Source organism: Aquila chrysaetos, chromosome 13 (genome assembly GCF_900496995.4).
Source record: "Aquila chrysaetos chrysaetos chromosome 13, bAquChr1.4, whole genome shotgun sequence".
Classification (NCBI taxonomy): domain Eukaryota; kingdom Metazoa; phylum Chordata; class Aves; order Accipitriformes; family Accipitridae; genus Aquila; species Aquila chrysaetos.
The window spans coordinates 37,473,426-37,499,793 of NC_044016.1; the positions used below are offsets into that span (position 1 = coordinate 37,473,426).

General features: G+C 51.1%; 3 protein-coding genes and 1 non-coding gene across 5 annotated transcripts; 1 reads left to right on the plus strand and 3 right to left on the minus strand.

Annotated features, from left to right (window-relative positions):
- Positions 1 to 277: 277 nt before the first annotated feature.
- LOC115350533 lies at positions 278 to 372 on the minus strand. Its single transcript, XR_003926484.1, has one exon. It is a non-coding gene; the product is annotated as a small nucleolar RNA U13 (small nucleolar RNA).
- A 280-nt stretch (positions 373 to 652) lies between these two features.
- TTI2 (TELO2 interacting protein 2) lies at positions 653 to 11,274 on the plus strand. Of its 2 annotated transcripts, XM_030035184.2 has the most exons (8): positions 653 to 1,543; positions 1,816 to 2,002; positions 2,458 to 2,550; positions 2,936 to 3,120; positions 3,209 to 3,352; positions 10,676 to 10,838; positions 10,935 to 11,022; positions 11,132 to 11,274. In XM_030035184.2, exons 1-7 carry the CDS (start codon positions 882 to 884, stop codon positions 10,986 to 10,988), a joined length of 1,488 nt encoding a protein of 495 aa, XP_029891044.1. In that variant the 5' UTR covers positions 653 to 881; the 3' UTR covers positions 10,989 to 11,022; positions 11,132 to 11,274. The 2 variants fall into 2 exon arrangements, with proteins under 2 accessions (XP_029891044.1, XP_029891043.1); XM_030035183.2 differs by lacking the exon at positions 10,935 to 11,022 and having other exon boundaries at positions 654 to 1,543.
- On the minus strand, positions 11,224 to 14,826 carry MAK16 (MAK16 homolog). Its single transcript, XM_030035191.2, has 10 exons — positions 14,726 to 14,826; positions 14,273 to 14,322; positions 13,938 to 14,047; positions 13,725 to 13,789; positions 13,415 to 13,566; positions 13,046 to 13,100; positions 12,880 to 12,954; positions 12,402 to 12,512; positions 12,103 to 12,159; positions 11,224 to 11,830 (listed from the first exon to the last, which is right to left on the minus strand). Exons 1-10 carry the CDS (start codon positions 14,738 to 14,740, stop codon positions 11,642 to 11,644), a joined length of 879 nt encoding a protein of 292 aa, XP_029891051.1. The 5' UTR covers positions 14,741 to 14,826; the 3' UTR covers positions 11,224 to 11,641.
- Positions 14,827 to 16,841: 2,015 nt separating this feature from the next.
- On the minus strand, positions 16,842 to 26,368 carry SLC18A1 (solute carrier family 18 member A1). The gene is made up of 16 exons (XM_030035182.2): positions 25,646 to 26,368; positions 24,479 to 24,672; positions 23,891 to 24,251; positions 23,226 to 23,284; positions 22,876 to 22,959; positions 22,501 to 22,593; positions 22,095 to 22,184; positions 21,107 to 21,150; positions 20,882 to 20,942; positions 20,648 to 20,743; positions 18,747 to 18,825; positions 18,571 to 18,622; positions 18,293 to 18,356; positions 18,070 to 18,189; positions 17,740 to 17,873; positions 16,842 to 17,416 (listed from the first exon to the last, which is right to left on the minus strand). Exons 2-16 carry the CDS (start codon positions 24,600 to 24,602, stop codon positions 17,303 to 17,305), a joined length of 1,575 nt encoding a protein of 524 aa, XP_029891042.1. The 5' UTR covers positions 24,603 to 24,672; positions 25,646 to 26,368; the 3' UTR covers positions 16,842 to 17,302.

Sequence of the window (26,368 nt, forward strand, 5' to 3'; positions counted from 1 at the left end):
GGGGGGGCTCAGAGAAACCCGCTGCGGTGCAGGGAACCGGGGGGAGGCCGGGACACCCCCCCCCCCCCCCCAGCGCCGGGGTGAACACAGCATCAGCACGCAGCGCCCGCCCTTTTTTGGCGGGGAAAATTTGCCTAAAACGCCCGAAATAGCCTCAAAACGGACGAATTCCACCCCGAACGCACTTTCATGGTCCCCCATGCTCTTTTAAACTAATTTTTTTACGTACGCAAAAGAAAGTGACGCCGTCAGCGGCGGCGCCGCCGACCCCCCCGGCGCTCAGAAGGGACTGTGCTACGTCGTAACGCAGGGCGCACACATCACGCAACCGCGTGCCACTCCCATTCATCATATGCTATGAACCGGAAGGATCAAACAGATGAATGCCCGCGCCCGACCCCACCGCCGCGCCCCTCACCTCGAGATCAGGGCGAGATGGCGGGACTGACACCGTTGTTCCCCGCCTGCCGGTGCAGACTCCTCCGCACTAAGCGGTCGCGCTCTCACGGCCTCCTCCAGCCCTCCTGAGGGCCGCAACCGCCTCGCTTCCCCGCATTCCGGTGATAATTACCCATGCTAATTTATTCACAGATCGCCACGCCCTCCCTTGCCAGCGCCTTTACGGCAAGGGTGGGATTTTGCGACAGCGGCGCGGTTTGCGGCGTCTGTGGGAGGAGGCGGTAGCCCTCTGCTCTGAGGGGTCCTGGGGGTGCTGCCGGGGGTCTCCCCTCGCAGAGCGCTGCTGCCTGCGGTCGGTACAGGGAAGTGTAATTAATGGGGGGTGTGGGGGTGTATTTAAAGGGGTTTTAGAGCGGGGCAGGTCACGCTGGGTGGCGGGAAGCGGCCGTGGGGTGTGGGTCCGGCCTGGTCCTAGTCGAGCTATGGAGCTCAGCGGCCTGGTGCGAGCCCTGAGGCTGGAGGGGCCGCGGGATGGGGGGCAGCCGGAGCAGCCGCCCCCCGCTGTCCCGCCGGCCGAGCAAGTCCTCTTCCAGATCGGGCTGCTCTTCTCCGAGGGGGCCGGCGGTGCCCCCAAGGCCGGTGTGCTCAAAGACCTGGGTGCACTCGTCGAGGCTGCGGACTGCCGGTGGCTTTTTGGAGGCATGAGCCCTGCAACGCTGGGCGAGTTGGTGGCCGCGCTGAATGGCTACGCAGCACCCCCAGAGCAGGAGCAAGATGCTCCGGATCTCCCCGGTAAGGACAGCACGTACGCTGCCACAGCTGAGAGAGCGGCCGATGTTGGCTCAGTGTTTCTACACCTCCTGGTGAAGCTGGAAGCTGCCAAGACCCAGGAGTCTCTGGGTGTCCCCATGGTGGGTCCAATCCTGTGCCGTGTGATGGAACCCCTCTACATCTTTGCCGCAACACATATTGCGGAGAGGCCCTGGACAAACGCGAGGTCTCAGTCAGTGGCACAGGAGCTGCTGGCTTTGCTGGTTCGGGCTACGGGCTGCGGGTCAGTGGCTGAATTCCTTCGGGGAAAGAACGAAGATGAGGAAGGAAGATTTGGAGCAGTGATGGGGCTCCTGAAACAGGAGCTGACCAAGTGAGTAGGAAGCAGGGGGCAGCGGTGGAGAGGGTGGCGTGTTTGGCTGGTCTCTATGTAGGAAGTACTGGAAACTTTTGGAAAACTGTGTAAGCTCAGGCATTAAAAGACACTAGATGATAAATATGGGGCCAAGAGCTTTACAAATACCCCAGTAATGGAAGGTGAGGAGGGAATCGGTCAGAGCTTGCTGTCAGCTGAGAGGCCCAGATGCATAGGAAATGAACATTCATTAGTTCCAGTGTTCACTGAGCTTATGTTTGTATTTCCAGAGACACTTGGAAGCGTAACCCTGCCACAAAGTTCGTGTTCTCCTGGACACTGCCTCAGGTCACCCGGCCCTGGCTTAGCCATTACCTGGAGCGTGTCCTCCCGCCGTCGCTGCTCATTTCGGACGACTACCGGGAGGAGAATAAAATCCTGGGTGTGCGCTGCCTGCATCATATCGTTCTCAACGTGGTAAGGGATTTGAGCTGGGTGGTGTTTGAAGGAAGGGTGGGTCAGATGCCTATTAAGATTCCTAACTTGTAATCCTGGTTCTGCTGTTAACCTAGCAATTCTGCTCCATCTTCCATACTGTCCCCGTGTGTTTAAATATGTGTAGTTCTTATATCTGTTACACTAAGTGAAGAATCGCTTTGCCACCTTTTAAACTCAGCTGATTAACATATCAACCTGACAAGTTTGCAGTGGAACTGCAAAAGAGCAGCTGGGGAGGCGAAGGAAAGTGGCTGCTCCTGTGCATGGCAGGGTTTAACTTGCATTTTCTTGCAGCATCTGCTCCCGCTTTCTTGTAAGCAGTGTTCCTGATGTGCAGTATGTGCGAGGGTTTGTGAAGGCTGTTGTCTTGTATTAGGTTAAGCGGGTGTTGATTGTGATGCACGGGAATAATGTTCTGTTCTCTGTTGTTGCAGCCAGCTGCTGATCTGTGCCAGTTCAACAGGGCTCAGGTTGTGTACCATGCCCTTTACAACCATCTCTATTCACGAGGGGCCCCTCTCATCCAGGTAGGACAGCAGAACCTCATTTTAATCTGCCTTGCAGTATTGCGTATCCGTACCACGAAGGATAGCCAGCTTAAGGCATGAGGAGGCAGAGACTGCTTCTTCGCAGGCAGTCCAGTCAGGCTGTTACTAGCTGATGCCTGTGGCCGAGAGACAAAGTAACTCAGTAGATTTCAGGAAAATACCAAAGTAGAGGGAAGACCTCTTGCCTCCTGTCCCCTTCCAAGTGGCGGCCTTGCTGAAGAGGGCCGGTCACAGGTAGTAGAAGTAGTTGGGTCTGTCAGGTAAACTGCAGCAGCTGTGGGTGGTCAGGGGGGTTGGAAGTTACTGGTGCTTTGGGGAGGATATCAGAGGCACTGCCCAGATTTCCTGTCTCGCACCAAACCAGGCAGTACTGCTGTGCCTGCTGGACTTGCTGCCGATCCTGGAGAGAGCCCAGCGGCAGCAGAAGCAGACCAGACCAACCACCGCCTGTGATGAGGTGCTGCAGCTGGTTCTGACCCACATGGAGGCAGAGCATCGCCTTGCGCTGCGGCGGGTGTACGCCAGGACTCTGCCTGCCTTTGTGCAGAGGTGAGAGCAGCAATTGCAGCCCTGCGGGGACTTGCTTTGGCCTTGGCATATATCTCCTTCCTCAGTGCCTGTTTCTTGGTGTCGGCAGACTTGGCATCCTGATAGCGCGGCACCTGAAGAGGCTGGAGCGAGTTATCCTGGGGTATCTGGAAGTCTGTGATGGCCCCGAGGAAGAAGCCCGACTGGGAATCCTGGAGACACTGCAATGCACCATCGAGCATGCTTGGCCCAGGTACTGGTCTGGGGATGAAAGACACTGTAGAAAGCATATCCTGAATGCTGTCCCTCTTTCAGAGCCAAAGTTACCGTTGCTTGAGAAAAAGGCCCTGAAGTCTTAAGGGAGAATCTGTCACAGGGAGCGATCACTGGCATTACTGCTTTGCTGAAAAACCTGGCCCCAAAATTAAGCTGGGTCCTCATTTTGATCTGACTTCTGCCTGTTCTAGAAGCATCAACTTGGCTAATGTGGTGGGTTGACCCTGGCTGGGTGCCAGGTGCCCACCAAAGCCGCTCTATCACTCCCCCTTCTTAGCTGGACAGGGGGGAGAAAATATAACAAAAGGCTCGTGGGTCAAGATAAGGACAGTTTAATAAAATGAAAGCAAAGGTCGCGCGCGAAAGCAAAGAAAAACAAATGATATTATTCTCTACTTCCCATCAGCAGGCGATGTCTGGCCACTTCCTGGGAAGCAGGGCTTCAGTACGCGTGGTGGTTGCTCGGGAAGACAAAAAATGCCTTCCCTTCCGCCTCCCTTTACTTAGCTTTTATATCTGGGCTGACGTCATATGGTATGGAATATCTGTTTGGTTAGTTTAGGTCAGCTGTCCTGGTTATGTCCCCTCCCAAGATCTTGCCCTGCCCCAGCCTGCCATTGAGGGAGGGGGCAAAAATGTTGGGGAGACAGCCTTGATGCTGTGCCAGTGCTGCTCAGCAGTAGCCAAAACACTGGTGTGTTATCAACACCTCTCTAGCTACTAATGCAGAGCACAGTTCTATGAGGGCTGCTATGGGGACTATTAACTCCATCTCAGCCAGACCCAATACAATCTCCACCCCTTATTCCATACCATTTGCGTCATGCTCAGGTCCCACATAATTTAATACAGATGTCTTCTAACCATGCCATTGTATTTAATTCTCATTACTGAAATCCCTTCTTACCAACACTTACAACTGTAACTACATACTTAAACCACTTTTATACCCAACATACAGATTTATACATTCTTATTAATTACTATCCCCTGTCCTTTAAGAGATAGATCTTCCACTCCTCCAGATGTTCACACACAGGTTATGACTTGGGCCCCATCCATCAAGATGAGTGGTCAGGGCAGGAGAAGCAGTATGTTCGATCGTTGGGCACCAACACCGGCTTGGTTTGGGTCACCGATGCACTTGTCTGGTTCCTTGCGAAGTTCACTCCTTTGCAGTTCAGGTCATTCCTGCTACATTACTTCCTACAACATACAACTCACATCACAGATTATTTTTCCCTCAAGGTTAAATGTCCTTGAGGCACACATTGGGTCTCCCCATCCTTCCGCATTACCCACCAAGTACACCCAGGTCCCTGAGCAAAGACAATCCCACGAATGGGTTTGCCTTTTCCCATGGGAGGAGAAATCCACACTGCCTTCCCCAGCCACTTCCCCATGTGCACTACAGGGACCTTATCTCCTCCCACAGTATGTAGGGGTTTTGTTTGGGCAGGACCAGGACGGTTAGCAGATCCTCTGGTGTTAACTAGCCAAGTGGCTTCTGCTAAATTTGTATCCCAATGCTTCCATGTCCCATTGCCTAGCGCTCTCAACATAGTCTTCAACAGTCCATTATATCTCTCAATTTTTCCAGATGCTTGCGGGTGATAGGGTATGTGGTACACCCGCTCAATGCCATGTTTCTTTGCCCAGGAGCTTATGAGGTTATTTCGGAAATGAGTCCCATTGTCTGATTCAATTCTTTCTGGGGTACCATGTCGCCATAAAATTTGCCTTTCGAGGCCTAAGATGGTGTTTCGGGCAGTGGCATGGTTTACAGGGTACGTTTCTAGCCAACCAGTAGTTGCTTCCACCATCGTGAGTATGTAGCGCTTGCCTTGGCGTGTTCGTGGCAGTGGTCCAATGTAGTCAATTTGCCAGGCCTCACCATATCGAAAACCCAGCCAGCGCCCTCTGTTCCAGGGAGACTTTACTCTGGTGGCTCGTTTGATTGCAGCACATGTTTCACATTCATGAGTGACCTGTGTGATGGCTTCCATGGTCAGGTCCACCCCTCGATCACGAGCCCACCTATATGTTGCATCTCTCCCTAGATGTCCCGATGTCTCATGGGCCCATCGAGCTACAAATAGCTCACCCTTACGCTCCCAGTCCAGGTCCACCTGAGCTACTTCTATTTTGGCAGCCTTGTCTACCTGTTCATTATTTCGATGTTCTTCAGTGGCACGGCTTTTGGGCATGTGAGCATCTACATGACGTACCTTTAAAGTCATGTGTTCTACACGGGCAGCAATGTCCTGCCACAATGCTGCTGCCCAGATGGGTTTACCCCTGCGTTGCCAATTGGTCTTCTTCCATTGCTGTAGCCACCCCCATAGGGCATTAGCCACCATCCAAGAGTCGGTATAGAGGTAGAGTACTGGCCACTTTTCTCGTTCAGCAATGTCTAGGGCTAGTTGGATGGCTTTCACTTCTGCAAACTGACTTGACTCGCCTTCTCCTTCAGTGGCCTCAACAACTTGTCGTGTGGGACTCCACACAGCAGCTTTCCACTTTCGATGGTTCCCTACCACACGACAGGATCCATCAGTAAACAAAGCATAACGCCTTTCGTTTTCTGATAACTCATTATATGGTGGTGCCTCTTGGGCACGAGGTACCTCCTCAGGCGTTGCTCCAAAATCTCTGCCTTCTGGCCAGTCCATGATCTCTTCCAGAATTCCTGGGCGGTTAGATTTTCCCAGTCGAGCCCGTTGCGTAATCAATGCTATCCACTTACTCCATGTAGCGCTGGTTGCATGATGTGCAGAGGGGATGTTTCCTTTGAACATCCAGTGTAGCACAGGCAATCGTGGTGCCAAGAGGAGATATGCTTCTGTACCAACAACTTCGGAAGCGGCTCGAACCCCCTCGTATGCTGCTAGTATTTCTTTTTCAGTCGGGGTGTAGTGGGCTTCTGATCCTCGGTACCCCCGGCTCCAAAACCCTAATGGTCGACCTCGGGTTTCTCCTGGAGTTTTCTGCCAGAGGCTCCAGTTGAGACCATGCTCCCCAGCTGCAGTGTAGAGTACATTTTGTACATCTGGTCCTGTCCGGACAGGCCCAAGAGCTACTGCACGAGCTATTTCCTGTCTGATATGCTCAAAGGCTTGTTGTTGTTCAGGGCCCCATTCAAAATAGTTCTTTTTCCGCGTTACTCGATAGAGAGGGCTCACAAGCTGACTATAACCTGGAATATGCATTCTCCAGAACCCCACAAGGCCTAGGAAAGCTTGTGTTTCCTTCTTGTTAGCTGGTGGAGACATAGTTGCTATCTTGTTGACCACATCCATAGGGACATGACGGCGTCCATCCTGCCATTTTATTCCCAAGAACTGAATCTCCTGTGCAGGTCCCTTGACCTTGCTTTTCTTTATGGCGAAACCAGCTTTCAGAAGAATCTGAATTATTCTTTTTCCCTTCTCAAACACTTCTTCTGCCTCGTTGCCCCACACGATGATGTCATCTATGTATTGTAAATGTTCAGGGGCATCGCCTTGTTCCAGTGCCGTTTGGATTAGTCCGTGACAAATGGTAGGGCTGTGCTTCCACCCCTGGGGCAGTCGATTCCAGGTGTATTGGACACCTCTCCACGTGAAAGCAAACTGTGGCCTGCACTCTGCTGCCAAAGGAATGGAGAAAAATGCATTGGCAATATCAATTGTAGCATACCACGTGGCTGCCTTTGATGCCAGTTCATATTGGAGCTCTAACATGTCTGGTACAGCAGCACTCAGTGGCGGTGTCACTTCATTCAGGCCGCGATAATCTACTGTTAACCTCCACCCTCCATCAGACTTTTGCACTGGCCATATAGGACTATTAAAAGGTGAATGAGTCTTGCTGATGACTCCTTGGCTCTCTAGTTGATGAATCAGCTCATGGATGGGAGCCAGGGAGTCTCGGTTTGTCCGATATTGCCGGCGGTGCACCGTCCTGGTAGCGATTGGCACCTGCTGTTCTTCAACTCGCAGCAATCCCACAATGAAGGGATCTTCCGAGAGGCCAGGCAGGGTAGATAGCTGTTTGATCTTCTCTGTGTTTACAGTGGCTACACCAAAAGCCCATCGGTACCCCTTTGGGTCCTTGAAGTACCCTCTCTTGAGGTAGTCTATGCCAAGGATACAAGGGGCCTCTGGGCCGGTCACAATGGGGTGCTTTTCCCACTTGTCCCCTGTCAAGCTCACTTCAGCCTCCAATACAGTCAATTCTTGGCATCCCCCTGTCACTCCAGAGATCCAGATGGGTTCTGTGCCCCTGTACCCTGATGGCACCAGCGTACACTGTGCACCAGTGTCTACCAAAGCCTTATACTTCTGTGGGTCTGATGTGCCAGGCCATCGAATCCACACAGTCCAGTATATCCGGTCATCCCTTTCCTCCTCCTGGCCGAAGGCAGGGACCCTCTATTGCTGTTCCTCATCAGAGTATTCACTGTCTGACCCTTGCGGTGCCAGACCAGAAGTCCCCTCACCAGAATCAAGGGAGGTGGTTTCAGTTCTTTTATGCCTGGAGGATCGCTGATTGCTTTCTTGGGCCTCTACAGCAACAACACTGACAGCCTTCTTCTTGGGCGACCCCTTCTTAACAGCTGTCTTCCCTCTCAGTTCACGTACGCGGGCTTCCAACTTAAAGGTGGGTTCACCATCCCACTTCCTCATGTCCTCCCCTTGGTCACGCAGGAAGAACCAGAGCATACCACGTGGCATACGCCCTGGGCTCCCTTTCCCTCTGACCGGAGCAGGAGAGGACTGATTTCTTGGAGCATCCCTAACAGCCAAGGCACTGTCCTGTAGGGATGAGGAGACACAGAGATTTTCTTCAAAGTTTTGGAGCCAAGATGACACTTTCTCCACAGTTGGTGTTTCCATATCTGGGCAATACATTGCTGCCAAGCTGTTAGAATACGACGCTGGGGCACCTTGAATCACCTTTCTCCACATGGCCCGTGTGCACAGGACATCCTCTGGATCTTTTGAGACTTCCTCATCATCTAGATCACTGTAGATGACTTCCACCACTGCTAACTCTCTCAGGTACTGGATGCCTTCATCTGCGGTAGTCCACTTTTCTGAGGAATTCACAAGATCTTCCTTGAATGGATATCTTGCCCTCACACTTGAGAGAAGCCGGCTCCAGAGACTGCAAATTGCTCCTTCTTTTCCAATTCCTCTTTCAATTCCCCGGTTTCTAGCGAGGGATCCCAGCTGTTGGGCTTCCTTGCCTTCCAGTAGCTGACTGTCGGCCCCATTATCCCAGCATCGGAGCAGCCAAGCAGGGATCCGCTCACCTGGCTGGCGGCTGTAGTCTTTCCGCAAGTCCCGAAGTTCTGAGGACGTCAGGGACCGGGTAGTTTCCGCTTCCTGTTTAAGTTCCTTCACTCCTTCCTCCAATTTCTTTATTGAAGGACCAGGTTCTAAATTAAGGCTTTCCTCTTCTTCTTCTTCCCTTACTAATCGATGGTATGGACCTGTTGATCTCCTTATCCATTGTTTCCTTTTCACTACTGGGGCAATTACTGTGGTGGTTGTTGTTGTTTGGGTCCCTATCTCAAGCATGGTGTCCTCAGATGCAGTCTGGGTCCCTGCCTCAACCATGGTCCTCTGAGAGTGTTGAACTATGGCTCGGTAGGCATAGGCCAAGCCCCAGTACAGTGCCAGAAGCTGCTGGTTTTCATTGGGATAGGCAAGGCACCCTTCTATCAGGTGGCGCGCCAGTTTGCCAGGGTTACTTGCCTGTTCAGGTGTAAAGTCCCAGATTATGGGAGGTGATAACCGTCCTAGGAATCTGCCCAAATCCTTCCATATACCCTGCCACCCAGGGACCGGTCGCTTGAGGGCACATTTCAGTATTGCCTCACCCGAAACTTGTCTTCTCTTATACCAGGATGAGACCAGATTCCACAATACCCATAATACACCACCAGTATTAATTATTAATATTGAACAACTCACATAAGGGTGAACAAGGACCTCAGGAGCCTGCATAATAAAACCATTCACATCAATGCCTGGTAGGGAGAGGGAGATGTGTTCCCTCATCTCCTCCACAAGATAGCTTCCACAATACAGCAAAGCCATCAGTGCCAGGACAAAGCACATAGATATTATTTGTATTAGCATGTTCCCGAGTTCCTTCATTCTCCCCACAAGATAGCTCCCCGCAGCACAAAAAAACCATCAGTGCCAAGGCAAAGCACACAGCCATTATTTGCATTACCATGTTCCCAAACTCAGCAAGATAGAGATAAGCAAGCAGCCAACAAGCTCCGTGACCTGCACAGGAGCTTGCCACTTAATAACTAGCTAAGGCACGCTTAATGCAAAACTGCCGTTGTCTTGCCCCACGTTGGGCGCCAAAAAGGACTGTGGTGGGTTGACCCTGGCTGGGTGCCAGGTGCCCACCAAAGCCGCTCTATCACTCCCCCTTCTTAGCTGGACAGGGGGGAGAAAATATAACAAAAGGCTCGTGGGTCAAGATAAGGACAGTTTAATAAAATGAAAGCAAAGGTCGCGCGCGAAAGCAAAGAAAAACAAATGATATTATTCTCTACTTCCCATCAGCAGGCGATGTCTGGCCACTTCCTGGGAAGCAGGGCTTCAGTACGCGTGGTGGTTGCTCGGGAAGACAAAAAATGCCTTCCCTTCCGCCTCCCTTTACTTAGCTTTTATATCTGGGCTGACGTCATATGGTATGGAATATCTGTTTGGTTAGTTTAGGTCAGCTGTCCTGGTTATGTCCCCTCCCAAGATCTTGCCCTGCCCCAGCCTGCCATTGAGGGAGGGGGCAAAAATGTTGGGGAGACAGCCTTGATGCTGTGCCAGTGCTGCTCAGCAGTAGCCAAAACACTGGTGTGTTATCAACACCTCTCTAGCTACTAATGCAGAGCACAGTTCTATGAGGGCTGCTATGGGGACTATTAACTCCATCTCAGCCAGACCCAATACAGCTAAAAACTAAATCTATGTGCTCTGCGTGGCAGAACTGTGGAGTTAAGCCCTGTGCGGTGAATGAGGCTGCCCAATGACAGGCATTCCTGATGCACCATCCTAAGGTTACTTCTGTGTTCAGGGTCTGGATCCTACCTCTGGTGGGTGTACTGAATGAGGCAGCTTCTTCAGCCTCGTCGCTGAAGCAGTTGCTAATCTTAGGCCAGCTACAGTCCTGCTCCACACGTAAATGGCAACTAGCAGCTCCTGCGTGAAGTGTCTAGGAACTGCTAAGCAAGGCTGTGCTTTCCCCTGCCTTGCAAAGAGGATTTAGAATAAGGCGCAGTTGCCGTTTCCCGTTGCAGAATGCCATGCAGACTCCCCGTGCTCCTCAAAGCCCTGCTGAAGATGATCTGGGACGTACACACTGACCAAGGTTCAATGCCAGAGCTGGTAAAAGCTGCCTTGCTCCAGGGGGCCACCAAATGCCTCATCCTGCTGGATCGCTGCTCTGAAGGGCAAGTGAAGGTGAGCAGGGGACCCAGGACTGCTTCATCTCTGATCCCTTCCCCCTTAGAAGGAAGGGGCAGCATGGTGCATGCAAAAGCCCGCTTGCTTCCTCAGTCCAACAGTATTTTGAAAGCATCGGTTTCCACCCACCACAACATTAGTACTTGACTTCATCGATAAGTGACTCGATGCATATCGACAGGTACCTATATATGTATAATTCTCTTCCAACAGATAGCTGGGGGAGGGTTGATACCACCACAAACCTGAGTGTGCCAAAGCACTGGAAATTGATGCTTTTCTTGTTTCAGGTCCTGCTGGAAGGCGTGTACAGCAGCTGTGAGGAAAACCGCATACGGGAATGCATCAGAAAAGTGCAAGAGAACACGTGAGGCGTGGCTGATCAATGTTCACCCTGCTTTTTGTACAGTAAAGTTTTTTTATTTATTTAAAATGACTGTCTTTCTCATCCCACCCTTGTTAGCCCCATACCTCTCCCAAACAAGATACACCTGGGTGCTCGCCTAGCCACTTGCGGGCTTCTCCAGCTTTAGAACAAAGCAGCAGTCCAAGGTGAGCCTTGTGGGGTTGTAGAGGTGGGGAGTCTTCTTCCTTAAAACTGCGCTTCATGCAGGAGTTGTACAAACTTGCTGCAATTGCCAGGGGTTGGGATAGAAACCCTTCTTTTCTTAAAGAAAATTGTTAGTCTAGAATATGGAAAAAAAAGGAGTAATTTTTGAGGGTCCTGCACAGAGTGGCAAAGTTCTAGTGACAGATCTGGAGTCCTGTCATTCAGTACAAAATGTGGGTTCAGGAAGGAGTCAGGCTGCTTTTGTTTTGGTGGTTGGCTCTGTTTCTTTTTCATACTCTATTTCAATGTAGGGACGTTTTCTTCTGGCTGGTCCTTTCAGGGGAGTTTTCCCTTTAGATTTGGAGTGAGAGGCTTTCTTCTCTACTTCTTCCTCCTCTTCCGGCTCCTCTTCACTACTTGTCTCCAACTTATCCATGTCCTGAGAAAGACAGACAAGAGTGACATCAAAGGATGCTGTGTAACTAAACCTCCTCTTTCTGCAAAATTATCTCAGGCTTCCGTTTTATAATTCCTGGCTGCCAGCTGTCTAGCCAGAGGAGTTGGGCTGTAGTGGATACAGTGCAGTCTGACTGTATCATGTCCCACAAATCTGATTTTGCTGGATCTTATCCTGTCACTAGAGACACCAAGAGGGTGGGGGTTACTTTCAAACAGCGTAGCCTGACAGTTTGTACCTGGTGCTTCACCTACCTCAAAGTCACTGAGGTCACTGTCATCTGCTTCCACAAACTCTCTTTTATCCATGTCCTGTAAGAAATAAAAGTCAGAAGCTAGTACATGCACACTGAGCAAAATACATTGTCATGGCTCGCAGTGGAGGAGCCATCAAGGCCACCGCTTGCACACACACGCTTTTTCCGAGTTCATCTCTCCTAACCTCCTCTTCTCCCCCCGACATCCAAACTAGGATGCCCAGCATGCAGGTGAATCTGAGGTGCTGCACCAGGTCAGGGAAGGATTAACTGTGGTGCTGTGGCTGAAAGCATTACCTCATCATCATCTTCTTCCTTCTCTGCATCGGACTCGCTCTCGCTTTCTGCATCTTGCTGTTGTAGAGCTTTGTCAAAGGCGTGAATGGGGAAGTTGTAAATGTCTCCATACTGAAAAGGAAAATGTGGATTTTCTGTAAGTCACAGGAGGAAGACAGCCATTGGTGGTAGGGTCATCTAAAGCCTATGGCCTGCACGGAGGCAATACCAAACTAGGCTGAACTTGTGGCTCAGCCCCTTCCCTAATTCTGAAGTATGCACTGCTGTACAGAAAATGAGGGGCTCTGCGTTTTGGGGAAGCAAGTCCTCCAGCCTGTTATAAAGTCACTCAAGGGCACCATGCCGTCATCCCCTACTCCTCCTATGTGGGCGATGCTTCTCTTTCATACCAACGCCCGTCTCCCTCCCTGGAGAACCAGCTGGACAGAGAGCAGTAGGAGCAGTTTTCCTGCTGGGCTCTGAAGGCAGTGATCCTTACTGTATCCTGTTTCAGTCTTTCCAGTAATTCCTTCTCAATGGCGTTATCCAGCTGAGCGGCAATCAAGGCTTTCTCCTAATAGAGCAAAGAGGAGCTGTGTCAGTTGTTTGAAAGACATGTGGAACAGAAGCGACAGATGGGAGATTCCATGAAAGAGCGGCATTACCTCTCTTCTCTTCTCTCGCCTTTCAATCTTTCTGCGTAAAGGAACGAGCTTCCTCCTACAGGGAATGACAAGCGCTAGTTAGTGAATCTGTCAGCCTCTCGTGTAGCAGACGAGCAAATGCTCATTCAGGGCAACAACCAGCAGTTACATGGTTAGAAATGTGCCTGCAACTAGTTTAAGTGCATTTATATAGGCAGACTACACTGCAATTAAATCCGTTTCTGCCAGGTTCATTCACAAGCCTGCCGAAGCCTCAGGAAAACAGCTAGGTGCCCTCGGGCTCTGCTACAGCCAGCGACCGTGGCTCTGTGGACGGGCAGCGGCTTGATAAGCCAAACCAACGTGATCGCTCTTAGTTGTGTCACTTACTGTCGCTTGAGCGTCAGCTTCCGGATGCGGATGAGGTACTGCGTGATCTTAGTAAATCGCTGCTTGCATTTGTGTCGGATGAACCGTGGCCAGTAGATGAGGTTCTCGTCTATCTCTTCCAGTGCTTTCTCATAGTTCTTGCTTAGCAGGACCTGGGGCGGGCGAGAGGGAAGGAGTTGAAGTGTGGAGCAACAACAAAGCGGGGTCATACCTGCTTTTGGGAGGAATCCCATCGCTCCCTGCCCTCCATCGCCTCTCGGTAAATTATATTAGAGCACGCTCGGTTAGCGGTCTGCTCTCGTTAACTCACCCGCTCCCAGAGTCGGCGGGGAAAAGCTGCCCGCTCTATCGTCTTCATGTACAGGTAACACCGACCTGAAGAAAAGGGGAACGTGATCCCGGGGGGAAGGCTGAGCGTGTCCCCGACACTGGGAGAGTGCTCAGAGCCGGGGTGCCCTCAGGCAGGGGCTATTTGCCCCCTCCCCACCCAAGGGATTGTTCCTTGCAGCTGCCGAACTCTCACCTTTCTCCTCCCTGACGGTGGCATACTGACTGTTCGCCAGCGGGCAGGAGGAGCGGTTGCACAGACCAGTCAGGTTATACTCATTGCGGCAAAAATTCTGGGTTTTTGTCCTGAAAAGAAGAGAGGCGAGGTAAAGGGGAAAGGCTGGAGTACCCCGCTGCGGGCCCTGCCCCTCGCCGCCGCCAACCCCACGGCCGTGGTGGCACAAGGACAAGGGGAACGCCCCGGGGCCTGAGGGGCACCCAAATTCGTCCCTCCCGCTCCCCTCCCTGCTGAAGCACCCTGCGGCCCACCCCCCCCCCCAAAAAAAAAAAAACAAAAACCCTCTCACTCACGTTATCTTGTAGGAGCAGAACTGCCTGTTCCCCAGCGTGTCCCAGACAACCTGCCAGGACAAACAGCGGGTGACACTTCGCCCACCACCTCCCTGCAGACCCCCCGGCGAGGGTCTAACGGGGCGGGGGGGGGGGGACGACAACGGACACCCCGCAAAGATGGGGGTCCCCTCTCTGCACCCCGCTGGCGGGGAGGGTGCGGAGCCACAAGAGGCGCCGGGACAGCACCTCTGCTGCTGCCACAGTCCCTTTTAACGCCCCCCCCCCCCCCCCCCCCCAAATAAAAAAGCACCCCCAGGGCTGGGGACACCACCCCCCCCCCACTCCCGCCACGTGGTGGTTGGGGCCGGGGGGGGGGGGGGGGGGGTGGGAGAGCCCCGGGCGGGCGCTGATTGGCTGAGACGCGGCTGCCTGACGGCGGGCGGACGGGACCGACTCAACCGGCGGACTCACGTCATCCGAGTGCATGGTGCTGCCGCCGCCGGCCCGCGCGGCCTACCGCGCCGCCATCGCCGGAAGGGGCGGGGCGCGGCGAGGTCTCGCGAGAGCGGAGGTGGCGGAGGGAAGGGGAGGGGCCGGGCTGTCATGGAGGCGGCGCAGGGCCGCAGCGGGAAATAAACCTGTGGCTCATAAACCTGAGAGGTTATCGTGGCCCGTTGCCGGTGCCCGCCGCTAAAGGAGCTCTGTCAAAGTGCGTTGGGCCTGGGCGGCCGCGTCGAGGCCTGTTGTTTTGCTTGAGGCAACAGGGTGGTGGCAGAGGGGAGGGCCCGGCCTCAGGCCCCGTCTGTCATTCCTCCTCCCTGCTTTTCGCAGTAGGAAATGGCAGCTGCCTCGGTGAGGGAGGGGGCGGCCCGTACTGTCAGCACCCCCGTGCAGACCCATGCTGTTTAATTTTGCGCTGCAGAAGCTGCGAGGGAAATGTTTATTTGCAGGCTCTGGGCCCAAAGGGGGAAAACTCTTTCCTTCACAGCTACCAAGACACCTCATTTGTGTCCCCCAGCAGCAGAGCTAGCGGTACCTATTCATGTTGCTGCTAATGTGCTCAAGAAGATGAATTTTTCCAGCAGGATGGGTGAAAATACCAGGTCATTTGATGCAAAGATGACGACCTAATTCTTCCCTCGGAGCAGAGAAACTTCATCAATGTTATTGGCACTGCAACTAATTTATTAATTAAAAAAGCCTGAGCTGCCAATGCTGAAGGAAAGAGCCTGACTTGCGTTGCCGATCGATCGGAGCGGCGAAGCGCTGCTGGGTGAGGCGCCTAGGGAGGGCTGGCTGGTGAGGAGCCCGCCTTGCAGGAACCAGAGGCCCGTCTGCCTTCGTGGTGCTTGCAGGGGGTGGATTTGCAGAGCAACCAGCCACGGGGCACGCAGGCTGGATTAGAGGTAATATTTAACAGGGAGGTGCACTGTGGAGGTGTGAATAGATCCCCAAATAGAACAGCTTACTTCTTTTCCTTCCATCACAGAAAGCAAACACATTTTTCCTTTTATTCTTGGCAAAGCAGGGAAACAGGTGGAAGATAAAAATAACCAGTTTTTGAGAACAGGCTTAGCATTAGTCATTTCCAGTCAGCCTAAGAAATATAATTTCATCTTGTATGTGCAAAGCGAGGGGCAATGGGCCCACCGTGGATGTGGGATTGCCTGACAATAGCCATTTATGACCTTTGGTAATGAGTCATAAGGTACCAAATCTTGATGAATTGTTATTATCCTCCTGTTTCCCTGCTGGCAAGTGCATCTGCATTGTGCTGCTGGGGCTCCAGAGCAGTGAATCATCTGTTCTTTCTGGCAAGTGAAATGGCTGTGCATTACACAACTGCTCATTCAAGACAGAAATGAGTTTATATAAACTGCCAACAGTGGAGCCAGAGAAGCTGTAAGTTTGAGGTTTCACTGGAAAAAATGAGATCACGGGAATTTTTCTGATACTTACAAAACTAATTTGGTACCTCTATTACTTCCCTCTTTCTCTTACTTAACCGTAACATACTTTTACAGACCATTATACTCAATAATTATTGTTAACAGCGCAGCTGCTCTCTTTCTAAACTTGTGGCCAGGAAATTGCAAAAGGGCAATTAAATCAATCTATTGTACTTCTCATTGCGATGGGTTAGGATCACAAACACAGCCCGTTGCCCCATCTCAGCTGAGGGGCAGGGATTTTTAAAAATGCTCTATTAGTCACTTATAATCACAAGGGATCTAACTAGCTTTGTTGGCTGAGTCTGTGTCTAAGAGTCTAAAACTGCTTTCAGCCTTATTTCTACCTGAATTTCTTAGAGTTCTTCAAATAATTAATGTAATGGATGGTGGAAGAGACAGACAAGCAGCTGTAAGTAGCACATAAAGAGCACAACACGTAAAGCTATACCGAGACAGCAATGAATGGGGTTTTTTAACTGTCTTCAGAGGAGTGTGGAGCACATTAGCAGTACAGTGACATCTTTATTGACGGACTGGCAGTGACACAGACGGATAGCGCCCTGTTGTTACAGAAAGGTTTCATGCTGGGGATTATAGCAGAATTCTGGAGAAAGAAATCTCTCAAAGCTGATGCCGCTGATTTAGTTTTCATTTTCTCCAGTGCTTTTCTTTCAAGAACAGTAAGCGCTTTAAAGACATTGACAAATGCCACAGGACTCATCTGAGAGATGTTGGTGTTATCCCCTACTGCATGAGGAGGCTGTGCCCAAGACAATATTGTCCTGCAGGAAAGGTTGATATGATTCTCCTCATCTTTGTACCTTTTTTCTACAGATGAGATGTAGTGAGTTTGGGTAACTTGCCTAGAAGTCACACAGCAAATGAGTGGCTTAACTAAATGGATAGAGCCTCTAAATCCTGGGTCTCTGCTCCCTGCTGTGGATTGCATGGCCGAGAGAACGGGTCAGCAATACAGCCTGTGTCCATCCTGTGTCCACAAGTCTTGGGGGAGGCTGGGTTATTCTTGGGTGCTAATACGTCCATGTTTTGTAAGCATAATATTAGCTTCAAAACAGGGCACGCATCCTTGCACTTGCTATTCCTCATTTTCTGCCTCCACATCACTGTCATCTGTGAGAGGGAAATCGCGCAGGGTTTTCTGAGTGGTGTAGCTTTTGGCTTGCATGGGGCATTCCTGGCTTAAGATTGCCTGGGTAAAGGAGAGAAGAAATCATGCTTTAGTAAAAATGGTGATTAATTTGAATAGTTAACAGGAGCATTACCACTTTTAGAGAAAGCCAAAGCAGCCAACAACTTTTGCCCAGGAAATACAAACTGTGAGTTAGGAAAAGGACCATAGCTCTAACATTTTCTTTATTGTCTGAGGTTTTTGTCCCTTTGTTGAGGGCAGAGTGGAGCCCAAGAGGGAAGACATAATCCCTGGCAAATTTATTGTAATTCTCCCCCCCCCCCCCAAATATCTGGATTATTAATCCCTTATACTTTAAGGAAATAAGGTATACTTAAACTCACAATCTTCTCCTCTTTAGCGGGAGGGTTGCGCAGGTACCAACAGAGAGGAGCGTAAGCAATATTGATAACTCCAATGATGATCATTAGCCAGGGAAACCCAATAGCTCGTACAATCGCACCACCTGTGGATGGACCTGCAAATTTAAAAATTAAAAAAGGCTAAGATGACAGGCAGCAAAAGGTTCCTTTCCAGTTTGGAGGAGGTCTGTGAATCTACGGTGACTGGGTTGCAGACTCTGTGCAGTGAACGCTGGGTGGAGGAAAGGGAGCGATAAACTGAGTGAGATACACACTGAGTACGTCATCCCACGAGTAAGAGTTCCTCCATACCGATCGCAAAGCCCATGCAGAAGGCGACGTCAGCTATGGCATAGACATTGCCGTAGACAGAGGTGTGGCGAAGATCCACGAGGTAACCCATGGTAGGCATCATGGAGGAGTCCACCATTCCTGCCCAAAGCAAGAAGGACCTGATCAGTCATCGCCTTCTCCGAGGGCAGCGGAGAGAGCTGTGTTTGATCTGTGTTGCACAGCCTGAACACCAACAGCTTACCTATGGCAAAGCCAAGCCCACCATTTGGGCCAATCAGCCCGTAAATGTTTTTGGCCAGAGGTACCTTTGAGAGGGGAGAGAGAGAGTGTATATGAATAAGGTGAGAAGAGCTTGCTGAGCTGTGCAGGCATAACGTAGATCTGCAAAACGGATACACACGCGCAACCACTGATCATCTACTGACTGCTGGGCACGTAACCTGGTTTCAGTACTCTTGCCCACACCGCCCCTGCTGATCCCTCTACAGAAAGGTCTTGAAATTGTCTTGGGCTACTTACACAGAGGAGACTAACTCCCACCACAGCCATGCCGATCAGGGAGCACAGCCACCTGCAACGAGGCCACAGTTAGGAGAGGGCAGATGTTCTCGGTATGTACAGTACCACGAGCATAATTCATGCTGAAAGCGCAGGTCTGGGCTGGGTTGAGCCGAAATCTTTTATGTTCCACTTACCGTCCCATTTTGTTAGCCAGAATCCCGAAGAGATTGGTGCCGATGAGGTAGGATATACTGGCAGGGAGGAAGGCCATCCCTGAGAGACAGAGAAAGAGTAAAAAAGAGTGTGTCATCCCCAAGCAAATACAGGGGATCTGCAAAAATGTTCACTTCTCTAGCTGCCTCTCTCATTCAGAGAATATCATGAGCCAAGCAAGGCAAGCCAACGTCCAGCGCCCACTCTGTGGGTGCCCATCTGTGCAGCGGTACTTCTCCGTGTCCTCCACTGTCATTGCTCCGTGTCACGGCTGCACTGGCTGCCCCCTTCCTCCATCCCCTGTAGAAGGGTGGGGGTCCCGCTATGAAGACAGAGGGAGGCATAGAAAATGTGTTTGCTTTTGATGGGGTGGGAAACTGAGGCACGCAGAGGTGTAGTGATTCACTCACAAGATCTGTGAGACAACTAGAAGCTAAATGCAGAACTTTTTTGTCCCCACTGTTTTAATAAGCTCATCCTTCTCTCCTGTCGTAGTTTCTTCCTTTTCCACCTTTCTCCCCTTGCCTTCTGCTTTTCACTTACTAAATAAAGAGGAATAAAATAACTGCTTAAGTAAAAAGCTTGGGGATCATTATGTAGTCAAAATTAAATATTTGCACTGTTTGCTGATTTACCAGTTGTTTATTTTTAATATACTCTCCTGCCAACTCTAAATAAAACCGAACAGCTCCATTTCACTAAGACAACTTCCTTATTGAAACACACTGATTTGTGTTTGATTTTCTTTCCTCTCTTTAACAGCTACAGAACATGGTTAATCCTGCAGGTTTAGTCCAAGCTCTTCTGGTGGTTTTGGTTTTTTTCTAGAATTATGGGAGTGGGCAAACCGAGCATACAAACAAAGAAGCCCCTTGAGTTCATAATAGTTTGAGAGATGGGTGGCTTGCAGTTGAACTGTGTCTAAATCCAAACTGCTCTCAAATCTCAGGTACCCGAAAATCCAGTGAATATATTTGGGATTTTCTTTGATGTCTACTGACCTCTGGGTCCTGCTAAGTCACCTCAGAGGTTCCCCTTGAGTTCAGTGGTGACGGGGGCAGCCCTGAGTGCTTTTCTCAGCCTGTGACGCTTGTGGTTACCAGGCAGATACACTGTCCCTTCTCCCCACTGCCAGAATACTTGGGACGCTGCTTTAGCCTTGTCCATCCTTGCTCAATCACTTGTTCATGAGAAGCATCATAGGCTCTTATCAGGATGGATGCTCCTGCCTGACCAGAGGATAACTTGATTAGAAGCGCTCTTAGCTCTCCTGCTCCCAGGCTGCAATTCAATTTGGGATCTAAGTGTAGCCTGGGGCACCCACCGGTCATTCCTCAGCCAATTGGGTTTTATAACAATTAGTTTTTATTTTCGCAGCAAACACAGACAATGTTATCTCCATATCACATTTTCTAGGCAGCTGGTAATTAGCACGTACCATCCTGTCCTGCCTGGGACTCTCTAAATGACCTTGTTTTACTCAGAGCTGCCTCTGCAAAACCCATCTGGCTGCCACGATTTCAGCCCAGCACGATACCATTATCTGCCCTGCAGAAGACGGGATTCGACAGGCTTCCCATGCATGCAACAGCCTTTCTTCCACCGTTATTGCTCTTGTGGGGAGTCTGATTCCATACAATTTTTTCAATAATAGAGAAAAGCACATTGTATAGCTACCACTAAGGACATTTCCAGCTGAAATTGGAGCAACGCGCAGCCTGGGATCACTCACTCTGTGCGGGTGAGGGCATATGTTTTCATCTTTTTTAGAATGATATAAGAGATTATTCAATCCATCTCGCAGTGCCAAAGCAGGACCAGTTCTAGCTAAATTATATCAAGCAGCTGTTCAGGAGTGGAGGCTGCAAAGCACAACACCTACCTAGCTGCCATTTCGGGGAGCACATGGTTTGCATCATCCAGATGGGCAAGGTGGGCTCGAGCATGGCCACCCCCATGTTGGAGAAGCAGAGGGCTCCTGATGGGGAGAAAAGGGAGAAATGCTTTGTTTTAGCCACCTTTTGCTGCTGTTTCAAGCAGGCACGAGTGAATCTGTTTAATCAGGAGACGCAGGTGCACAAAGAGGAGCGCGGTGCATGCTGACGTCCGCCTTTACCTGCAGCGATCAGGATGTAGGGGTCTCGCAGGAGGGTGGACACCGGCGTGCCTTTGCTGCTCTGCAGGATGGCAAAGGGGGGGATTATGTCGGCTGAGAACCACGTGTGCGTTCGCACCCATCCTCGGCTGGGTGCCTGCACAGCCCTCGTCCCCGGGGAGCGCGCGCCCGCTTCGTTCACACTGCATGGCACCGGCTCACGTATGCACACACGTCTGTACTCACCTCCGGGGAGATCTTAGAGGGCTGCAGTATGCAGAGCTGCAAAGCTGGGAAGAAAACACTGATGTTAGCTTACTTCTGGAGGCAGCATCCCTTCAATCCACATTTCCCTCTGGCTTTTCCTTCAGCCTGACCCCTTTCATCAGCAGAGCCCCCGGGGACCCAGTAACTGTGTTTGGGGCCATCGTTCAAGCGGGCAGGGGGAGAGGTGAGTCCCAGCTCTGCTCCCACAGGAGCGAGCAGCAAAACTCCCTGAAGTGGACTATGTTAGAATTGTTTTGTCAACCCTCGAGGCAGTCGAATATGCAAATGCTCTCTGTCAGGCTGCCAGCTGCCTGCTGCGGAGCCACAACTAGAGCATGACAGAAATTAGATGTGGAAAAGAATAGGATTACAAAAGGAAGTTTCACATGTATGGGACCTACGTTTCATCTTCCAAAAGCTCTTACATGCTTCATTAAAGATGTCTTGCATTACATCTAGGCAAAGATGGTAGCTGTGACTATAATTTAATTAGCTTAATACTTCCCACTAAAAATGCACATTTCTGCTATCTATAACTTTGCCGTTACACTCTGAAGGCTCTCGTGGCCTGCATCTGTAATACAGCTATCGGAGAAAGAACAAGGATCGCCATTTATGCTGGCAAAGTCTAATTCCTTCGTGGCATGGTGAAGAGGCTGCAGACAAGTGTGCCTTTCACAAAGAATTCACAGTTCAAAGAGCTTTACTGAATGTGCTATTTAAGCCATTAAAGCAATCAGGGGGTTTATTAAGTAATGAGGGACTAATTCTTACTATATTGCTATGTCAATCATCTGGTGGTAGAAAACATATGATTTAGCAATAGCTGAGTAACCAGTGCTGATGATATCACCCGTGTTGTATTAATGTGCTTCTTCCTTCACACAAGATTCTCCCCGAAATGTCCGCATTTCAGTCTTTTCCCATGTTATTTTTTTTGGTAGGATTAAACCGTTTGGCTTCTCACCTCCATCCAAGAGGGCGAGGAATGCCAGGACCAGGAAGGGAGACGATTTCCCCACGAATTCGTACATCACGCTCCCAAAGGGGGCCCCGACTGCAAGGGAAAGGCTGGGTCACACAGCGGCAGTGCCACCGTCCCCAGCGCCCGGGCAGCAGCGCTCGGCTCCTGCTGTCGTGGTTTTCCCTGAATCCCCCGGCGGGTGATTGGGGAAGGTGGTGGGAAGGTGTCGGGTCCCGTGGGCAGTGGCCGTGGAGAGTGGGCAGAGGGAGGGAGGAGGACAGGCCAGCCATGCCCGTGGGATGCCAGCGGGGAAGGGGCACAGGCAGGCAGGTAGAAGCCGTAGGTGATGGCCAGCAAAGCTCCGGAGATGCTGTCGATGTAAACTCCATTGGGAGCAAGGTTTTCTTACTCAGCACACCCAAAGCCAAGCCTCCGAGAGCGATCCCCATTGCGTTGCCCCTCTCGAAGTCATCCGTGTACACGCTGGCCAGCATGCCCAAGCCTGGGAGCAGAGAGAAAGCGGAGGCCACGTGAGGCTGGCTGGTGCTGTGGTGGTGGGGCTCCTCTTTGAAAGCAGCCTGGGTTTTGGGGGGGCTTTATCTGCTTGCCAGCTGGGCTGTGGGGGTGCACCCCCTGCACCAGCCAGGCAGGTGCAGCGAGGAGGAGGAGTTTGAAGCCGAGGAAGGCACTCGGTGTGTCTGCGCTGCTGATCATTCCTGAGACAATAACTGAACCCAGACAAGGGGAGCTAACGCAGAGACTAAGGTATAGCTAAAACATTTACCTGCGACTGATGAGAACGATGACCCAATGCCTTGGAGGGCTCGGGCGATGAACAGCAAGGTGTAGGTGCCTGAGAAAGCAAACACTGCGGAGGAAGGAGAGAGACGGCATCAGGCAGAACTGCGGACTGAGCGTTAAAACCCTGCAGAGGGTAAGAGCGGCCTCAGCTTGCACCAGTTTGGGTGCTGGAGGGGGCAGGGGGCCGCTCATCCTTTCTTGTCACCGATTTCTGAGACCGGTTGCTCTGCTCTCACTCCTTTCTCCAGCACAGGGACAGCGATGCAGGCACAGACCAAAGTCTTTTCTCCTGTGCTGCTGTGTATGAAGGGCCGCCGGACGGGCAATACTCACTGACTGTGGAGAGGAACATGATGGTGAATCCGATGAACATGGGGATGTGGTATCCTATCCTGGAAAGGGGAAAAAGAGGCACAATCTCAGGGAGGATTCCTCATTCCAGCTTGAGATTTGGTCTTGCCGCCCAGCCTTTACACACAGATCTCTGTGGGCTGGCAAGCATCTCCTGAACGTGCGGATGTGCCCACGAGTGCTGTTCAAGGAAGCACCCAGTGTCTAAGTGCTCTCAGATAATACTGTAAAGCACACCCAGAGACACGGCTCTGTTTTGCCAACTCATCTGCCCACCCAGACCACGTGGAGATGAGCCCAGCACCCCTCACACGTGTCTGCTAGAGATAAAGGCAAAGAAATACTCAGGGGCAGAAAATCTGAACAACATTATATCCATAGCAGGGTGGGAATCTCTGTTTATTTGATGGTTACTGGTATTAAATAGCATCTGTCTGCACCTGAAGAGAGCATTAGTGAGGCTTAGGTTGTAATATAAACTTGCAAGCCATTTGTAGGCTTTTAGAAAAGGTAAAATTCATGCTTATCTTGATGCATATATTCTCCTCCTTGCTATTCTACGCACCAGCTCCTGTAATTCCATGGTTCAGGAGCTGCCCATCCCTGAAGGGCTTACACCCTGGTACAAACCCAGGTCTCTGACCTACCTGTTGGTCAGGAGACCCACGGATGGGTTGACCACCAGCTGTATGAGAGCCTTGGAGGCAAACAGCAGACCTACGCGGACATTTTCCTTGGCGAGGAACTCCTCGCCCTCCGGGCAGCCGCTCGGCACTGGTGGGCTGCTGGTGGGGGGCTGCGGCAGGCGGCTGCTCTCCGTCCCGTTCACCAGCTCCTCAGCGCTGGCGGAGCCCAAGACAGTCACCGTGGTGTTGTCAAAATAGGAGAACATGGAGGAGAAAAGAGGAGCCTTCAAGGCTGGAGGAGCCGGCTCAGTCCGGGCTGGGGCAACAGAGCCGTTGGTGCCTTCGTATTCTGTTGTATAAAGGAAGGTGGGGATGATCGGTACTGGAAGAAAAGCCAGGGAAGGGATTAGTTAGTGATTTTACTCCATCTTCTGGCTCAGCACACAGCTGAACTGAATGGTGCTGGCCAAATGCCGGTGTCCTGGAAGCTCCCAGCCCTCCCCACGGCTCTCCCTGCGCAGGGACCCTGCGGCATCAACCAGAGACCGACCGAGGAGCTTAAACCCCGAGGCGGCACCCGAAGAGCACAGCGAGAGCCGGACGCCGTACCCACGACTGTCAGCAGCATGTTGTCCAGCAGCAGCGCGACGAACACCACCACCAGCACCAGCCTCCGCGACGCTCTGCCGGCTGCCAGCCAGCGCCAGGGCACGCGTTCGGCAGCCGGAGGCATGGCCGAGAGCCGGGAGCTCCGCCTGGGTCCTGCTGGCTCCTGGTCTTCAGGGCTGAAGGTGTCCTATAACCTTTAAAGAAAACACTCTGCGTTACAACCTCCCACAGCTCATGGCTTCTCCCTCGAGAAAGCAACTCCTGAGGTCACTTAGCGTCTGTGTCCTCCAAGAGCTGGGTGCTGTTCCCTAGGAGCTGGGACCACCAGCTTTGCTGTCAAAGACCGTGGTTTTATCAAGCTTGCATTTAAAGTTGCAGATGGAGTGCGCTCTAACCCATTTCCACTCTCCTGAGACATCTTGTACCTGCCTCAAGGCATCATTTAAGTCTTCTTCCAAAGACTCAAAGCACACATCAAGCCGGTAGCTTATCTGTGGTAATCTCTACATCTTTTACTCCATGTTTGTTCTTTGGAGATTAAATTTGGTCTCAGAGGAAATTCATTTACCTTACACGTCTTTTCATTTGACCTAATTGAAATGTCATGGCAAGATACAGGACTTAAAAGCCTAACATATGTGATTAAGATCAGGGCTTCAGAGGGGCTGAGAGAAGATTGCTTGCTCAGTCACACTGAAAATATCAATCAGAAATTTGCACTAAACCAAACAAACAATTAGCCAAATAGCTCTTAAGCACTTCAGAGAGTAAGTGGCAAAATGAATGGAGCTGAGTCTGAACTATCACTCTTTCCAATAATCCTGTGGTTTCCTAAAATCCCAGGCAATGATATTTATCATTTTTTAATTTAAAAAAGCAAACACTCCAAACCCTCTATCATCAAATATGAGTGCCACACAAGTCACCAAGTTGGGAAACAGGGGTGTTTTCTCACTGTACCTCCAAGTACTAGTAAATACCAAATAATAGAATTAATGCAAGAGAAGATATGTATATATATAAATTAAGAGAGAGAGAGAGAAAGAGGAAGGAAGCATAGACAATAAAGACATGTAGACTAATGTAGCCCTTAGGTCTCAAGCCACAAACCCTGTCCCCTTCTCAATGCAAACCTGTTGCGTGGTGCAGAGGAAAACAAACTCTTACCTTGGAGCCCATCTTGGTGCGAGGAGCCGACTGCTGCTGCGGGAGGCGGTGAGGTCTGCAGCTGCTGCTCCCGGAGGATTTATGATTACCTTTTATCAGAAGAGGATATGAGTGTCCCTCTTCCATGGAGATTTGATTGGAACCTCAAACAAGTTTCATTCAGCCCTGCAGCTCCCTCTGCGTCAGAGCAGGACGATGGGGTGGGCTGAGGGGGACTGGGAGGAGAGAGGCAGGAATGTTTATCTGCAGCAGAGGCACCCTCTCTCCAGGCTTTCATCAACGTTTATCTCTCTCCGAGCACCTTAACTCTTGCCTGGGTCTGAGCACACCGAACGTGCCGCCCCGGGACTGCACAGCCCTCTGCTCTGTGGGGGAAGCCTGCTTTGCCCCGTCGATGGGTGGTTACGAGGGGCAGCGAACGGATTCATCACTGGGAGGCAAGGCTGGCATCGTTAAATGGCCCTAGGAAATGCATTTATAAAATACGTAATAGTCTAGGTCTTGGAATACTCTCCAGTGACTGATGGCCGTTCTCTTGCTGCCTAATGCTGCTTGTCCTTGGTACGGCTGCCCTTGTTCCAACTGTGACTCCACGTGACACATCCTGGAGTAAAACCGGGCAGATTTCACCGACGAGACCTGCAACACCCCAGGGATTTTTGGTTAACTCCAAAACTCAGGGAACACAATTTGGTGAAAGAGGCATATCGCACCAGTCGCTCT

What these genes read in the sequence shown, in the direction of transcription:
- MAK16 (XM_030035191.2), bottom strand. An exon ending in TTCTGCTCCTACAAGATAAC is followed by an intron (nt 14,048 to 14,272) that starts GTGAGTGAGAGG and finishes TCTTCTTTTCAG; the next exon opens with GACAAAAACCCAGAATTTTT. An exon ending in GGCGAGAGAAGAGAAGAGAG is followed by an intron (nt 12,955 to 13,045) that starts GTAATGCCGCTC and finishes TTGCTCTATTAG; the next exon opens with GAGAAAGCCTTGATTGCCGC.
- SLC18A1 (XM_030035182.2), bottom strand. Translation starts at nt 24,602, where the DNA reads ATGCCTCCGGCTGCCGAACGCGTGCCCTGGCGCTGGCTGGCAGCCGGC. An exon ending in GTGGGTCTCCTGACCAACAG is followed by an intron (nt 23,285 to 23,890) that starts GTAGGTCAGAGA and finishes TCCCCTTTCCAG; the next exon opens with GATAGGATACCACATCCCCA. An exon ending in CTGCATGGGCTTTGCGATCG is followed by an intron (nt 17,874 to 18,069) that starts GTATGGAGGAAC and finishes TTAAATTTGCAG; the next exon opens with GTCCATCCACAGGTGGTGCG.
- TTI2 (XM_030035183.2), top strand. Translation starts at nt 882, where the DNA reads ATGGAGCTCAGCGGCCTGGTGCGAGCCCTGAGGCTGGAGGGGCCGCGG. An exon ending in GAGGGGCCCCTCTCATCCAG is followed by an intron (nt 2,551 to 2,935) that starts GTAGGACAGCAG and finishes GCACCAAACCAG; the next exon opens with GCAGTACTGCTGTGCCTGCT. An exon ending in GCTCTGAAGGGCAAGTGAAG is followed by an intron (nt 10,839 to 11,131) that starts GTGAGCAGGGGA and finishes TTCTTGTTTCAG; the next exon opens with GTCCTGCTGGAAGGCGTGTA.